This window comes from Oratosquilla oratoria, chromosome 12 (genome assembly GCF_046742065.1).
Source record: "Oratosquilla oratoria isolate Oo_2021 chromosome 12, ASM4674206v1, whole genome shotgun sequence".
In the NCBI taxonomy this organism is placed as follows: domain Eukaryota; kingdom Metazoa; phylum Arthropoda; class Malacostraca; order Stomatopoda; family Squillidae; genus Oratosquilla; species Oratosquilla oratoria.
Genome location: NC_134788.1, coordinates 33,420,130 through 33,436,912, shown reverse-complemented (window position 1 = coordinate 33,436,912; position 16,783 = coordinate 33,420,130). Strand labels below are relative to the sequence as shown.

The window sequence follows — 16,783 nt, the reverse complement described above, 5'->3', positions numbered from 1 at the left end:
TTGTCAGAGGTTCAAGGGTACACAAGGGTTGTCACAGCAATACAAAGAGGTTCCCCCTGCTACAAAGGCAATGGAGAGAATAGGCATAGACCTAACAGATATGGTGTCCGGGACGCAGAGATATAGGTATATTATGACAATAATCGATCACTACAGTAGGTTCGTTAGGTTTTTCCCATTGAGAACAAAACACCACCAACACATACTACACTCCCTAACCCAGTTCTTCGCAGACTACGGCACCCCAGAGAGAATCGTAGCAGACAATGGAGCAGAATTCACCAACATGGCTTTCAAGAAGTTGTGTGGAGAACAGCAAATCACCCTGCTCTACACTACCCCAGACCATCCCCAAGCGAATGGAATGGTGGAGCGGATGCATCGAACATTGAAGAACATTGAAGACGGCTCATCGAGGAATGCTGAAGAAATCAACTGGAGCAACCCGACCAGTTGGTCCCATATCTAGTGATTTAAGGTGCTAAGATGTCAGTAGTTAACTGCAATAGGAAATGTAGGGATCATATCGTGCCAGTATATGTCCAAAGAAAAACGAATGCTCGTGCAAATTAATGCAAAGATGCCCTCAATGTTCCTATATATTGGACCATAAAGCTTAAATGTAACCCACCTATACTTTTATACATGTGTAAGGTTGAGATGTCCTAGGATTAAGGATGCATATATTTCATATGTTGTAAAAGGAAATTTCAGCAACAGCCAGGTGAAGGAACTAAATGTCAACTTAGGGGGGGGGGATAAAGAAGTCAATATTAGCCTAGGAGAGGGACTACAAACGATGGTTAGCGAGCACTTTCATTCGGAGTAGTATTGGAAAATGGGGAAATTCTTTAGCTCGAGTTGGGATCATGAACCCAACTCAATTCACAATTGCCCGCTTGACAGGGGTGTAGGACTTCAGGACCTGGTGGACAATCGCCGATTGCCCAGAGGTGAGCCCACAGATGGGGAAGTAGTGTGCCACCCATGGGGCGAATCCACAAGAGAGAGTCGTGGCTTAGCTCGGTCGTAGCGGCTATGCATGTCCAGTCAAGTAGTATGTAAGAGGTCAATTGGGGAATCCAGCCAATACGAAGACTGATGGAAAAGTCCACGGAGACATCCACAGTAAATTGGTGTACCCCCGGGTCACCTGAGATTCGTACACCTACGAGTGTGCTGAGGAGAGAGTGCCTCGTCAAGCTATCAAAAGGATAATCGCTCTCTGATGCAGGATGGATTTTTTTTTCTTTTGCAGAGGGATTTGGACCACACCAAATAGAATCCTTCACGTGATGTTGCGGAATTTTTCTTTCAGAGGGGCGTAGAGCCATGTAAGGACAGGAATTTTGAAGGGGTATTATTTTTGGAATTTCGTTTTATTTATCTATTTATTTATTTGAGTGTTGATTTGAGAGACTGGGTATTATGGACGTCGTAACGGTTTTACTCAACCAAGAAGCAAAGTAGAAAATAGAGCCTTAATAGACCATGAATTTATTCTATTCTATGTCTGCCTATCAAGATGTGTTGGCAAAGAGCCTTACTATAATCATTGAAGAAGAACATACAATAGGAGATAGCTACAAATATATTTCAGCTGATTTTGGTTCAACTGAGTTTCGACGCGACATTAGAATGTTCTCGAACATAGCGCGGGCACCGTAGCTCCGCCCACCCGTGACGTCACTAAACGTTCGGACAGAGGCGTAAGCTAAGGCCATTAATTTTAAGAGTAATAGGAAAAATTCCCAACTTTCAGTTCAGGATTCCACTAGAGAAATAGTGTAGGGAGAGATTGTAGCAGCTAGGGGCTCTGTTGAGAAGCGAAATGAAGTTTTACGAAATAATACAACAGGGAGGTTAGTAGTTTACCCATAGATACGAACACATAGCCGTCTCGTTCTCTTTGTGCGCAGCTAAAATTTTAATCTGATGCCAAAAATGATTCCGATAACAGGTATGAACACGTTCTGTAAGATTAATGAAAACAAATGTCAATATGTGAGTTAAATGATATAGTGCAGATATAGTAGGTAGATAGTTATCATTATTATTAAGTTTTGAATCTGATGCCAAAAATGATTCCGATAACAGATATGGAAAAAGGGGTTTAAGGGAGTGTACTTCACAAACACTTTGCGTATATACATTTAACATTAGCTATGAGAGTGTAATCCTTAGAGTACAATTCCGTCTGTGATCGTTCTCTAATAAGAATACGGGGTTGAAGGTAGACACAGTGCTTGAAGGTAGACACAATATTGTAAGTAGACTTATACAGTGACCGGAAGGTTGGAGCGTAAATAACTACGTTTTTCCACGTGCCTGTGACCTTACTTATGATGCCCATAAGAAAGAAAAAACTGTTATTAAATGTCTCGCATACCCATATATTTTTCATATTGTAAGGATCAATAGATTGTCTAGTTGGAGAAAACCACAATATACTTTTGTATTTCCTTACTATATTTTTGCTTCAGTGTAATAATTAACACATAGCAGACCTTCGCTTATTTTCTTTTACTACCCCCACATTATTGGTGGCCCCACATTATTGGTGGCTTATATTCTTTTACTACCCCCACTTGGGCATAGGCCTTTTCGCTACCCAGAACCAACCCCGAACGACCTGAGGAGAGGGGACGGAGTCAGACGTGAATAACAAGGAGCAGTTTCCATTTATGGTCAGATATATCCATATAGACGATTGGGTGGTGGCAGCGTATACCTTGATTTTTTTATTTCCCAAATCGTTATTATGTGGGTATCTCTGATCACTCCCATTGGAGGTGCTCTTGGTTAAACACATCCTAAATCAATCGACGGCACCACACTGCCACTGCAGGAAATTTATTTCATTCATTTTGTACACGGTTGGCGAAGTTGTTTCTACCCACTATTCGTCACTTTTGATGCTGTCAATTCCCTTTAGAATTTTAAATAACTACCGAAATAAACACCATATTAAATCGCCCCTGAGTATATGTTTTAGTCGATTGTCGTACGACTTACTTATGATATTTGGAATCAGTTTTGTGCCTCTTCGTTTTTACTTGTTTTATTCCAATTTTCAAAATTTTAATATTCGCTGACCATACGGAAACCGCATATTCCAAATGTGGACGAACTAACAATTTATGTAGCTTGTTGATGACAGATGGAATTTCAAAATAGAAAGATCGTGCAAAATAATCATACTCTCATACTTTGAATATCACAACATTTTTAGAAATTTTACATGCTTGCCACATTGTTAGTATAGTATAGTATTATTATTTTCCATTTTTACACGCTTACTATATTGTATCATTTTGCAGCCACAGCAGAACAAGAGGCAATTATGCACATGGATGTCTTTACCTGGGGTGATTCCAGTGCCAGTGACCCTAACACAGAGGATATGGATTACCGGCAGCCTCGTCCTGGATGTTATCACCATGAAGACATTGACATTCCATAGGAATGTCATGGAATGTGATGCCATCTGCAATACAGCTGATCATCTTGCCTTGTCTGACAACCAAGTTGCTGTCCCAGTTTCTGCCACCTTGAAAGCTGGTGAGGCTGATCTGGACAAGTTAGTTATTTCTAGATCAACATGTAGAACAGAATGCTGTCCAGGTACAACATCAGCCAAAGCTACATGGCAGAGTTCAGCGAGGACCCTCCCCAGCTTGCTGCTCTACGAGTACACTGGGATGGGAAGATGCTCAGAGACGTCCTGGGTAGTGAACCTGGGACCACCTCAGAAACTTTAGTTGTGCTCGTCTCTGGACAACCTGTCTATCCTGAAGGCGGCAAGTTACCAGGAGTATTTGTCATCAACATGTAAATAGGCACTGCTTAAGCTGAGGCATCAATGGATTTGTTGGAGACAGAGGGGCTTACAAGTGTCATAACTGCCCTTGTTTTTGACACTACATCCAGTGACAGTGGAGTACACTGGGGAGCTACCAAACTGCTTGACGAAAAGCTAAACACTAAGGTGTTTTACCTTGTGTGCAGACACCACATCCTGGAAGTGCTAGTTGGAGCAGTCTGGGAAAGGCTGTTTGGCAAGGTGAAGAGTCTAGAGAATCCCTGGTTCAGATACTTCAATGATGTGTGGGGGAAATCGACAACAGGCAACACTAAAACCCTGATGATCAGAAGCAGATGGCTCAGAAAAAAAGAAGAGGTATTGTGAGGAAATACTTCATGACGTCCTCACATCTGAGAAGCCACTGAGAGCTGACTACAAAGAAATGGCTGAGCTCACAGTGATTGTTCTTGGAGGCGCACCTCCCCGTGGGAGTCACTGGAGTCGACCAGGGGCCATTGACCAGGCCGGATGGATGGCCAGGAACTTGTATTCCATGAAGATGCTGATGTTTTGTGATCTGTTTGAGTATGATGAGAATGTTGCAAAGCTGGAACGACTCAACACCTTCCTGGCGCTGTTCTACACACCAAAGTGGACAAAGAAACTGAAAAAATTATTGCTAAGAAGAGACAGGCATATAAGAATATAAGTGCTCGGGTGCATCTAATGACTATGAAAATTATGTATCAATACAGAGAGATTTAAAAAAGACAACAAGAAAAAGAAAACGACAATACGAAATGAACACTGCTGATAAATCCAGAGAATCCCAAAGAATTCTATAGTTACATTAGAGATAAAAAGGTTGTTAGGAATCATGACCTATTGACCCTGTAGGGTCCATCATACGGGCGCTGGAGATGGGCTCGTCTGGAATCCCGCCTGACGAAGACATACGCCCCGAAGGCTTGTTCATCGATCACCCTCTGCCGAGTGTCCAAATATGCTTGAGCGTGGATGAGCCAGTTGTCCACATCATGGGAAAAGCTGGAAAGCTTGAGCTTTGAGACTGTCATCTTCCCAGTTGCAACACTCCGGGTCACCAATTTGTAGTGTTCTGGTATTGATGGCAACCAATGAAGGAAATGAACGCAGTGGTCTTTTCTCTTTATTGGTTGAATGAGGCGAGATTGTGACGATCCTGTGGTCTGGTGCTGGAGATCCTCTATCCCGTGTTAGGAGAGAGAGAGAGAGAGAGAGAGGTCGTGGAGCTTATAGATCCTCGATCCGATGGTAGGAGAAGGTCTCGGAGCTAGTCGAGTTGTTGCTGTTGCTCGTGGTGAGGCTGTTCTCCTCTACATTTGCAAGAGGCCGTATTTTAAATCCTGGTAGCGATTCACAGTCAGGTCCCAGTTTCTGGCTAGTCTTCTGATTGACCACCTTTCCTTTGGTTATGGGACAATTGTGAGCCCTGGTAAGTGCGTGCGCTTCTGCTCGCGTTGTTGACGCCATCAGTCCAAGCTCGGTCTGCATGGGGGACAGTTGTCTCGGACGCGGTCAGTGTTGGAGGATGGAATACCGCTACGGCTTAAAAAACTCCATGCCACAATGCTTCCATACATCCTAGATAAAAAAAATAAAAAAGAGAGAGAGATTTTTGTCTTTTTCAGGAAAAAAAAAAGAGGAATAGTAACATGATTTTTTTTAACAGGTGTTCCCACCACCTATCCAAGACCACTTGGAGAGTTCAAGGCCTTGGCCACACCAAGCTCTACAATAATAATGACAAGTTATCAGAGTTTTGGGGAGAATTGAATGCGTTAGGTCTATTATCAGTTGATGTAGAAAATGATCTTCACTACCTCTGAAATTCCTGTTCTCCTTAAGCTATTCTTTTTCTCTGCTACCTTGACACTTTTATGTCAGTTGCACGTCTTCCAAGATGCAGAAAAAAGAATAGCAGCCATGAGTTCTTGTTCTCAACTTTTGCCACCTTGCTTCCTTCCACAACTGTGCAATTTTCATGATGCCACCAACAATGAATCACTGTGAACCAACACCCAGTGTGAAGGCTGGAACTGTTGCTTCTTCCTTGTAACATCATCATCCAACAATCTGGGAGTGCACTACTGTACTATGCCAAGAGGAAGCCACAGCTGTCGGTCTAGTGGCCTGCCATGCAGTTGGTGAAAAGGATGAGCATCTATGTTCAACTCCAGCAACGTCTGAAGAACCTCTGCACAGACCATTTGGAAGGCTGCAAGACTAACAGTCTCTTAAAGGTGCAGGCCATAACAGATACTACATATATATATTTCTTTTCTTCAAAAGTTGTGGATTATGGTATATTTATTGAAATAAACAAGAACAATATCTATATGCACTTTATCAGACATCCAATGTTTTCATAAAAGCTCAATTTTAAACAAATGTGTAATTTCTTCCTACTTCTCAGTTGTGCTATATCTACCATGCCATTTGTTCCTGTGCCATTTATTTTTTCCAGACATCCAGAAAACAATGTGTCATTCTGCAAATCTTTTATTGGTTTCCATTTATCAGGGAACACTTCCCCACAAAGAATTGGCATGTGGACAAGTGAATTCTAGCATAAATAGCACCAGAAGCCCATATATAAATCTATAACATGTTTATGTCTCATTATGTCAAGACAAGCAAACCCAGTCACTGCATGGTTTGCTATTTTTTACAAGAAAATTATTGAGTGTGTTATTCTTTACATGAGGTTTACTGTTATCATAAACACTTTCGTAATTCAGTACATAAACAATATTTAAAAAACTGAATAAATTTTAAAGCTTCTGTGAACTAGTTATGAATCCTCACTGGTTTAATAACAGTTTTCATTTACTGGTTTTAATTTTTGTATTCAAATACCCAGGAAGTCTCAAGCTTGTTTAATCAGTTTATCAAGGTTATTTGGTTTGAATTGCTAGTAAAATGACTGTATACAGAAAAAAAAAATCTAAATCTATTATGAGTGCACAGTGAATTGAGAGATTATGCAGCGAGTTTTTTAAATTGGATTTTTATACTGCAGCACCCCACCAGGAAGAGTGTAACCAAACAAGATGCACATATAACCTTGTTTATTTTTACAAAGGATTACAAAGACCATGTAGACAGGAGACCTTTTGGTCCATAACTGAGTTGAGTGCATGACGACTTATATATCAAACAGGTCTATAACAATGGATCAATTCTTAATAGTAGAAAGTACTATCACAGAGAAAAGATAAAAAAAATCACTCAGGTCACTCTGGAGAGGCCTCACACCAGTGTGAACCAACACAAACTATACGAGATCAACCTTTTATGAGCAAGTGTAAGTCACTACTTTACTTTTGAAATCATTCATACGAAAAAAAAAAAAAATCCTTTATGTCACCCTGTGATTTCTAAGTTTACTTTACCTTTCTGTGAAAGATGCATCACAAAGGTCACACTTGAAACTTTTCTCTCCAGTGTGGGTCACCACGAGATATTTGAGAGGACTCTCTGGTGAGAAAGTTGCATCACACAGGTTACACTTGAAAGGCTTCTCTCCAGTGTTGGTCATCATGTGTCTTTTTAGATTAGTCTTTAGTGAGAAAGCTGCATTACACAGGTCACATTGTAAAAGCTTCTCTCCATTGTGGGTCATAAGGTGTTGACTGAGTGCACTTTTTACTGAGAAAACTGCATCACACCAGTCACAATTGAAGGGCATCTCTCCAGTGTGGGTCATCGTGTGATATTTGAGATGCCCTTTTCCTAAGAAAGCTGCACTGCATAGTTCACACTGGAAAGGCTTCTCTCCAGTATGGGTTCTCATGTGATTTTCAGATGCCCTATTTGTGAAAAAGCTGCATCACACATGTCACATTGGTAAGGGGATCTCTCCAGTGGGGGGGTCATCATGTGTCTTTTGAGATTATCCTCTACTAATACGGCTGCATTGCACAGGTCACACTGGAAAGGCTTCTCCACATGATATTTGATAGAACTCTTTTCCAAGAAAGCTACATCACACAGGTCACACTCGAATTTTTTTTTACTCCAGTGTGAGTCATCATGTCTTTCCAGTGTGGGTCATCATGTGTCTTATGACATTACTCTTTCCTGAAAAAGCAGCTGCATCACACTGGCTACACTTGAAAGTCTTCTCACCAGTGTGAATCATCATGTGTCTTTTGAGATGTCTTTTTTTTTTTTTTTTTTTTTTTTAGAAAGCTGCATCACAAAGGTCTCACTCCTGTGTGGGTCTTCTTATGTCTATTGAGATGACTCTTTCTTGAAAAAGCTGCATCACACTGGTCACACTTGAAAGGCTTCTCTCCAGTATGGGTCGTCATGTGAACAATGAGATGACTCTTTTCTGAGAAAGCTGCATCACAAAGGTCACACTTGAAAGGCTTTTTCCCAGTGTGGGTCATCATGTGTCTTTTGAGATTACTCTTTTCTGAGAAAGCTGCATCACAAAGGTCACACTTGAAAGGCTTTTCTCCAGTGTGGGTCATCATGTGTCTTTTGAGATGACTCTTTACTGAGAAAGCTGCATCACAAAGGTCACACTTGACAGGCTTTTCTCCAGTGTGGTTCATCATGTGCCTACTGAGATTATCCTTTCTGGAGAAAGCTGCACCACACAGGTCACATTGGAAAGGGCTCTCTCCAGTGTGGACCATCGTGTGATATCTTAGATGACCTTTGTGTGAAAAAGCTGCATCACACAGGTCACACTTGAAAGGCTTCTCTCCAGTGTGGGTCATCTTGTGTATTTTGAGATTACTCTTTTCTGAGTAAGCTGCATCACAAAGGTCACACTTGAAAGGCTTTTCTCCAGTGTGGTTCATCATGTGTCTTTTGAGATGACTCTTTCTAGAGAAAGCTGCACCACACAGGTCACACTTGACAGGCTTTTCTCCAGTGTGGGTTATCATGTGTCTATTGACATGACTCTTTCTAGAGAAAGCTGCACCACACAGGTCACATTGGAAAGGTCTCTCTCCAGTGCGGACCATCGTGTGATATCTTAGATGACCCTTGTGTGAGAAAGCTGCATTATACAGGTTCACATTTGAAAGGCTTCTCACCAGTGTGTGTCATCATGTGATTTTTGAGAGAACCCTTTCCTGAAAAAGCTTCATCACACAATTCACATTGGAAGGGCTTCTCTCAAGTGTGGGTCATTGTGTGATCTTTGAAATGACTCTTGTGGAAAATCTGCATTGTACATGACACAATGGAGAGGCTTCCCTCCTGTGTGGGTCATCATGTGATATATGAGAGTGCTTTTCCTGAGAAAGTTGCATCACACGGGTCACACTGAGTCTCCACAGTGGGCCATCATGTGATATCTGAAATGACTTGTGAAATAGGTGTGCTGCAGATGGCACACCAGTTTCTCTGTACTGTATGACTAATGTACAGAATCTTCAGAGACCTTTTCCAAGGAAATGTTGATATCTACCATTGACCTGAAAGAAAACATATAACAAGTTTGACATCTCACTTTTTGAGAGCATATAATACAAGTAGAACAAGTGTATACAAACATAGTATGCATTGACCAAAATGCTGTAGGGGAAGGGAACAAACAACTCATATCAAAGAAGAACCACAAAGGAAGAAATGAGACATGGAAGATTAAACAAATAATAAAAAACTTGGGGTTGCGAGGAAAAGACTGGAGCAGTAGAAATTAGCAAGGAAATAAAAGACAAAAGATTGGCTGCATAAACACTGTAAAGATAAGACACAAGCAAAAGGTGTATAATGTAGGACATGACAACATAACTGGATATAAGATTCTTTTTTAAACTTTTGCAGAGGATACTATACATAACCATCAATCAAAAAAGTCATTAACATTTGAGAGACTTGTGTGAATCTGATAATTATTTCTACAGCAAATCACTTGTTCTCCATTTTCAGTGATCCCACTCTCCCCTTACCTCTGTGGTAATTGTTATTGGGAATCTTAGTGTTTACCTTAGCGCAGGAAACTTTCCCTCAAAATGTTATTTTCTTCGATTCAGGAGCCTTTCCTGAAACTTTGAACCAAGCCTATCATAACTTTAAATAAGATACAATTAAACTCCCCTCCTCTTTATTTTGTTTATTAAATCTATGTAACTATTTTGGTTTAATAAATTGGGAATTAACCCCTTCCATACGATGACACCTACGCAGGCGTCATGAGGAGCAAGTGGGTACGCGAGGATGCCGATGTCGGCGTCTTGATTATATTTATTGTAGCTGTACCTGCGTGACCCTCATACTCTGTAAACTGGCTTCATCATATTTTCTATGGTTAACAAAATTCATGGGTGAAAGAGAACGAGCAATACAGCGGTGACTTTATTTTTTATAATGCGAGTATTATGACGCAACATCACACATCTAGCAGCTAATGCTGCCCATGAGATTTTGGCCCAGAGTGAAGGGGTTAACTTTGAGAAATCACTTAAGGGGATCGTCCATCAGAAAATCATGAAAAAAAAAACACGAAATTCTGAAAATATTTCCTCTAAAAGTGTTGCTCATAAGCTATATTGTGGCTGAGTATGGAAGCTGTATCTTGATTTTTACTATCTAAAAAAAATATAATACAGTACCCCCCACCCTACTGTGGCTGGGTCGTATGCACTGCGTACTGCATATTACGTTTTCTGTTGTTACATATATTTGCTAACAAAAGAAGCTGTGTATTATTATTGGAGTAAGGGTGTATCCTATGACACCTTTGATCTGTCTACGGTTGCTAATGTAGATGTGTATGAAATGTTGAAGACTGTTAACAGGTCTAAGGCTACCGGACTAGATAATATTCCAGCCAGATTTGTGAACGACTCAGCTGAGCAGATTACTCCCTGTATCACTCACATAATCAATACTTCGATTCAACAGGGCAAAGTTCCCAAAGATTTTAAATTAGCAAAAGTTACTCCTTTGTACAAGAAGGGTAGCAAAACAGATTCCGGTAACTATAGGCCAGTCTCAGTGCTCGGTATTATATCGAAGGTCTTGGAAAGAGTTGTTTATAACCAGGTTTATGAATATATTCAAAGCAATAACTTGTTCTATGATTTACAATCAGGCTTTCGAAAATCATATTCTACTGATGCATGTTTGATCAATTTGACTGATTACATCAAAGGTGAAATTGACAGAGGTAATTACTGTGGAATGGTTATGCTAGATCTCCAGAAAGCCTTTGATACTGTAAATCATGATATTCTATTATTCAAACTACAAGCGTTAGGCTTCAAATCAGATGTTGTTAATTGGATGAGGTCTTATCTAACAGGTCGAGAACAGATTGTGAATGTAAATGGTTCAACATCAAAAGCAGCAAAAATAACATGTGGTGTCCCACAGGGTAGCATTTTAGGTCCGCTGTTGTTTCTTTTGTATGTGAATGACATGAAAGCTGCTGTGAACTGTAAACTGCTGTTGTATGCCGATGATTCAGCCTTACTAGTTTCTGGCAAAGATGTAAATAGGATTGAGACGTTACTCAGTGAAGAGTTATTGAATGTCAGCAAGTGGTTATTGGATAACAAATTGTCTCTACATCTAGGTAAAACAGAATCCATTCTCTTTGGCTCCAATCAAAAACTAAAAATGCTCCCAACTTCAATATCCAATGTAATGATACTAGTATTCAACCTAGGTCTGTTGTCAAATATCTTGGAACAGAAATTGATCAAAATGTGTCGGGAGAAGTTATGGCACAAAAAATAATTAAAAGGGTCAGCTCCAGAACAAAATTTTTGGCAAGAATACAAAAATACCTAGATGTAGAGACAAAGAAGTAACTAGCTGCAGCCCTGGTTCAGTGTCAGATTGACTTTGCTTGTTCTTCCTGGTATAGCAACCTATCTAAAAAATCTAAGAGTAATCTTCAAATATGTCAAAACAAACTAATCAGGACCGTTTTGAAACTTCATCCGCGTACTCATCTAGATTATACGCATTTTAAACTGTTAAATTGGTTACCTATTGAGAAACGTGTTGTTCAGTTAAAGCTTAATCATGTTCACCAAATTGACAACGACTCTTGTCCCAGTTATTTGTCAGATACCTTTACACTTGTTAGAAATGCTCGTTCCCTGAGAACTCGTTCTAGTAGGTCATCTGTCATTGTACCTAGGTTTAATAGTTCGTTAGGGAAAAGTACTTTCAAATACACTGGTGCTATTGCTTGGAACTCTTTACCGACCAACATTCAATCAATTGTATCTAAAAGTAGTTTTAAAAAATCAGTTAAATGTTATCTTTTAGACACTGTTCTCTCTGAAGAAAATAGTTTATATGTTTAATTTACACTTCTTATAATCCTAATTTACACTTCGTATAACCTAGCATTTCTATGATAATCCTTTCCTAATTGTAATATGAGGACCACAGTGGAAATAAGTCTTTTGACTTTCTGTGCCATCCTCGGATGTACAATTATATATACTGTGTATAATATTGAGTCTTGTATGTATTGTACTTATTGTATCCGAATAAAATTCAATTCAATTCAATTCAATTTTGCACACTATTTATGCTTTTGTATGATAAATAATAGCATACGAGCTAATATGTTGACAGATGTTGTGACAGTTGACACAGTGTTATGGGAAGGCAATACGTGATTGTGTGAATACAGATGTTCAGACAATGCGTAAAGCTATCATGGCCTCCTATCTGCATTCTGTCAGCACAGATGAGAAGCCATTGGATTCTTACTGTCCTAAGGGAGAAGACTCGTAGTGTTCTTTTTTCCAGAGAGCACTAGCCAGGCAAGAGGAACCCGAGTCTCACAGAGTCAAGAAGTCGTTCCTGGCGAAGATTCCCGCTGAGAAGCGGAAATCCATCCTGGCAATATATCAAGACCTCACCTCTACAGAGCTTTTAGAGAAATGCCTCAAGGGAAGGACACAAAACCAAAATGAAAGCTTCCATGCAAAGATCTGGGCTTTGAGTTCAAAAAGGAAGTTTGCATCAGCAGCTAGAGTTCAATTCCGTGCTCAAGTTCCAGTTCTGAACCACATCTTTGGTTATGAACTTGCATATATGCCATCAGCATGAGGGACAACAACCAGTGATGCCATAAAACAGCTTAGGATGGCAGATAAAGATCGTCTGTCGCCAAAAATGTATCGTGCCAAGAAAAGGAAAAGTGCAATATAACCCTGGTGGATACTAACTGGATTCATCATATAAACCTGTAATTAATCAAAAGCTGGCAACAAAGAGTAGGGTTGTGCCTATGATACCCTTTCAACACCATAACATCCTAAATGATGAAAGGGGACCAGTAACCATGAACAAAAAATCTATGACGCTCATTCCTGAAAAACTTGATTTTTGCACATTTAACTTGATTCATATCCAAAACGCCTTCACTGATTTTTAACTGCAAATCCTTTCCAGATTCAGCATAATTGGGAGAACATTTGGAGGCAGATTTATGTCCTGTCAAGGACTAGTAGGATTTTTTCATATATACATTTTATTTTTTTTTTTTTTCATCTACTTTGGATTTTTTTTTCTCATAACAGACTGATCAGAACATCATAATTCTGCCTCCGTTTCTTCATCTATCTTAGCCCATTATAAAGACAAAAAATAATCAATATCCAGTCAAAGATCTATCCTCTGAATCAATTTCAAAATTTTCAAAAATTTTCCCTCGAAAGAAAAGAAAAAAACAATCACAATAAAAAAAAGAGTATAAGCATAAATGACTTGAAAAATCGGTGGTATCTTCTCTGAGACAAGACAGTTACTAGGAAAAAATCTCAGTTTGATTTTCTAATGGACGATCCCCTTAAAGTAAATATTAACCCGTGGCCTTCTGAGCTCTTTTGGAACTTGTAAGAGTCCCTTGGAATACTGTGCGCACTAGCATCGGAACTGTCAGATTACCCTGAGCTCAGGACAAAGAAGGACCTCTCTTTTGGAAACCTCTAACCAAGGGATCATGTCTTAGGTTCAGAAAGCCTTCAAGAACTTTAGAATTTCTAAACCAACTGCATTTACAGAATCTATGCAGGTTAAAACAAAGGTGACCGGTAAGTTCTCAAATGTAATTACTGAATTAATGAACAGTTGTTTTCACACCTCAAGGCTGGTGAGAAAACAAGTAATATTCCACACAAATACCACCTGAAACCTATAAATAAAACTACAAAATGTTCATTTCTGACATCCTTGAGTAAGAAGTGAATTACTTGTCACTACATACACTGAGGTTAGGTTAGGTTAGATGCACCACTCCCTTCCGTCAATTACTAAAACAAGGCTTGTTGGGTGTAGCTTGCTGAATTATAGTTATTCATTGGAAACTGCTACTTCTAATGAATAATTTGCATGAATATTGGTGTCCTATAGCAATATTATACATGAATATATGATTTAGTTTTTAGGTGATTGGGAAAGTGAAAATTAACGGAGAAATAATAATCCACAGGAGTGGATGAATACACGGAAAGAAGCCATAAAAACAAAAAATAAAACAAAGAAATTGCAATATGATGAAACATACAATAGCACAGATCACAATAAATATGCATTTTTATAAGACTTCATTTGACCTACCAAATTCTTATTGCCTAAATACAATTGGAACTAACGACAAACCAAGGAACATAGTCATGAACAGATGAAGAAGATAACCTCTACCACATACTAAATACATGTACAAGATTGACGGCCGTTCATAATAACACTTACTTGTTCATTACCTGCATTACAGTTGTGCTTCCAAATTCTATGCCACTTCTGGATCTCACACATGTCCCAGGAATCTCAAAAATTCTTCTATGTGACTACTCACACTAAAGTATTTATTTGTATTCAATTATTATGAAGTGGATGGAAATAGAAGACTTATTGGGCTTAGTTATTTCTCATCGGTAATATTTTGTTTACCTATGACTCTGTCTATATTGATATTCTTTATATCTGGTGTTTAATGAGTTTATCAAAGTTATATGGCTTGAATTGCTAGTAAAATGATTGTATACGAACAAAATACAAATCTAAATCTATAATGAGTGCACAGTGAATTGAGAGATTATGCAGTGAACACTCAATTGCTTAAATTTGGATTTTCGTGCTGTAGCAGACGGCTAGGAAGTGTAATCGAACAGGATGCATACATCACTTTTTTTTTTTTTTTTTTTTTTTTACAAAGGATTACAAAAAGAGAACATGCAGACAGGATGCCTTTTGGTCCACAACTAGGTTGGATGCGGGAAAAATTGTAATGAATAAATAAAGATAAACACCCATTTAAATTAATAAAACAAATAAATAGGCAATAGCAAAAAAAAAAAAAAAATTTGTAATAATAGATAAATAATAAATTATGCATAAATGTAGTTGGGAAAGGTGATTTACATGTTTTTCCGTTGAAAGCTCGTTCCTGTAGTTTCTTCTGGGTCAGTCCTTCCCTCCTCGGGTGTAGGCTACACAGCACGGTCCTTACGCTAGTTTCCTTGCCGTCTAACTTCGAAAACGACTCCCTTTGTGGGTTTCCCTCCTTCATACCACGCACACACGAACACACAACCACCTACCCATGCCCTTGCTATGTACTGCCACCCATACCGACGCGCAAGCATTCCCCTTTCTGGAGTCACTGACCCGCGCCCCCCTTTGACCCCCCAGCCGGTGGGTGTCAACCGCTCGTCCCCGTCCGCGCCACATTCACACCACAATAACTAAATAACTACATATATATATATATATATATATATATATATATATATATATATATATATATATATATATATATATATATATATATATATATAATAATAATAATAATAATAATAATAACAATAATAATAACGAATAAAAAATAAAATAAAATAAAATATATACATACATACATATACCAAGCCTTTTCCCCCTTACAAGGGAGGTAGCCAAAAAGGGAAAAGCATGAAATCATTTCCACCCATTCCATCCCTGAATACACTCCACACCCCTCCACCCTCCCTCTTATCTGAGCACCTCCTGGATGACGGGTCATCACTACCCTGGGTCAGAAGCAGTGTCGCAAGACACAGCACATCCACAGCAAGGCCGCTTCATTAAATCGGCGACCCCCCTCTCCCTCCCCCCATAGAAAGGAGAGGACGGGGAGAAATCCCTTCGGGCTGCGTCAAATTTTGCTCACACATACTACCTCACCCCCCATCCCCCCGCCCATTCCACCTCATGCAATCACAACATCATTCATATACAACCATTCTCCATTCACCCCTGTCTTCTGTCCTCTCCCGTCCTTCCTCAACAGACATTCCCCTCTTCCCCAAAGCCCCCTTCACCCCATCCATCCACCTCATCCTAGGACGTCCCCTCATGTTCACTCCCTCCACATCTGCCTTCCATACCTCTTTTACTAGTCTTTCTTCACTCATTCTGTTCAAATCAGACACCTCATCTCAAACACACTTAAACTTCTTCTCTTATGTTCCATGTTTCTGCCCCATACAGTGCTGTTGGCACAATCACTCCTTCTTACAATATCCTCTTAGCATCCATTCCCAAATGTCTATTCCTCATTACATTCTTTAATCCACCAAGGCATTTACTCGCTTCTCTCAATCTACATTCTACCTCCACCTTTTCCTGCCACATTTGCACCCAAGTATCTAATACTATCCACTTCCTCCAGTCGCTCTCCCTTAATGCTCACTACCAGTCTGCTGCCACTTTCACCCCTAGTACATTCTACTTTTACACTTATCTTTAGCTTTCTTCTATCACATACTCTCCCAGACTCTGCCACCAACTTCCTCAATCCCTCCTCCGATCCTGCCACAAGCGCAGTGTTGCCCGCAAACAACAGCTGGCTCACCTCCCACTTTTCTCCATTTTCTTTAACCATCTCCAATCCCTTGCCCACTACCCTTGCATTTACCTCTCTCATCACCCCATCTATGTATAAGTTGAACAACCAGGGCGACA

General features: G+C 39.7%; 2 protein-coding genes across 3 annotated transcripts in view; both read right to left on the bottom strand.

Annotated features, from left to right (window-relative positions):
* LOC143031313 (uncharacterized) overlaps positions 1 to 14,942 on the bottom strand; it is a 28,866-nt gene extending 13,924 nt beyond the window's left edge. The window contains exon 1 of the mRNA XM_076194990.1: positions 14,548 to 14,942. The gene's annotated coding sequence lies outside the window, so the exon portion shown is untranslated. The remainder of the gene's footprint in view (positions 1 to 14,547) is intronic.
* Positions 8,029 to 15,401, bottom strand: LOC143031333 (uncharacterized). Of its 2 annotated transcripts, none has more exons than XM_076195028.1 (2): positions 15,206 to 15,401; positions 8,029 to 9,285 (listed from the first exon to the last, which is right to left on the bottom strand). In XM_076195028.1, the coding sequence occupies exon 2, from the start codon at positions 8,827 to 8,829 to the stop codon at positions 8,044 to 8,046; it is 786 nt and encodes a 261-aa protein (XP_076051143.1). In that variant the 5' UTR covers positions 8,830 to 9,285; positions 15,206 to 15,401; the 3' UTR covers positions 8,029 to 8,043. The 2 variants fall into 2 exon arrangements, with proteins under 2 accessions (XP_076051143.1, XP_076051142.1); XM_076195027.1 differs by lacking the exon at positions 15,206 to 15,401 and adding an exon at positions 14,537 to 14,674.
* Positions 15,402 to 16,783: the final 1,382 nt, after the last annotated feature.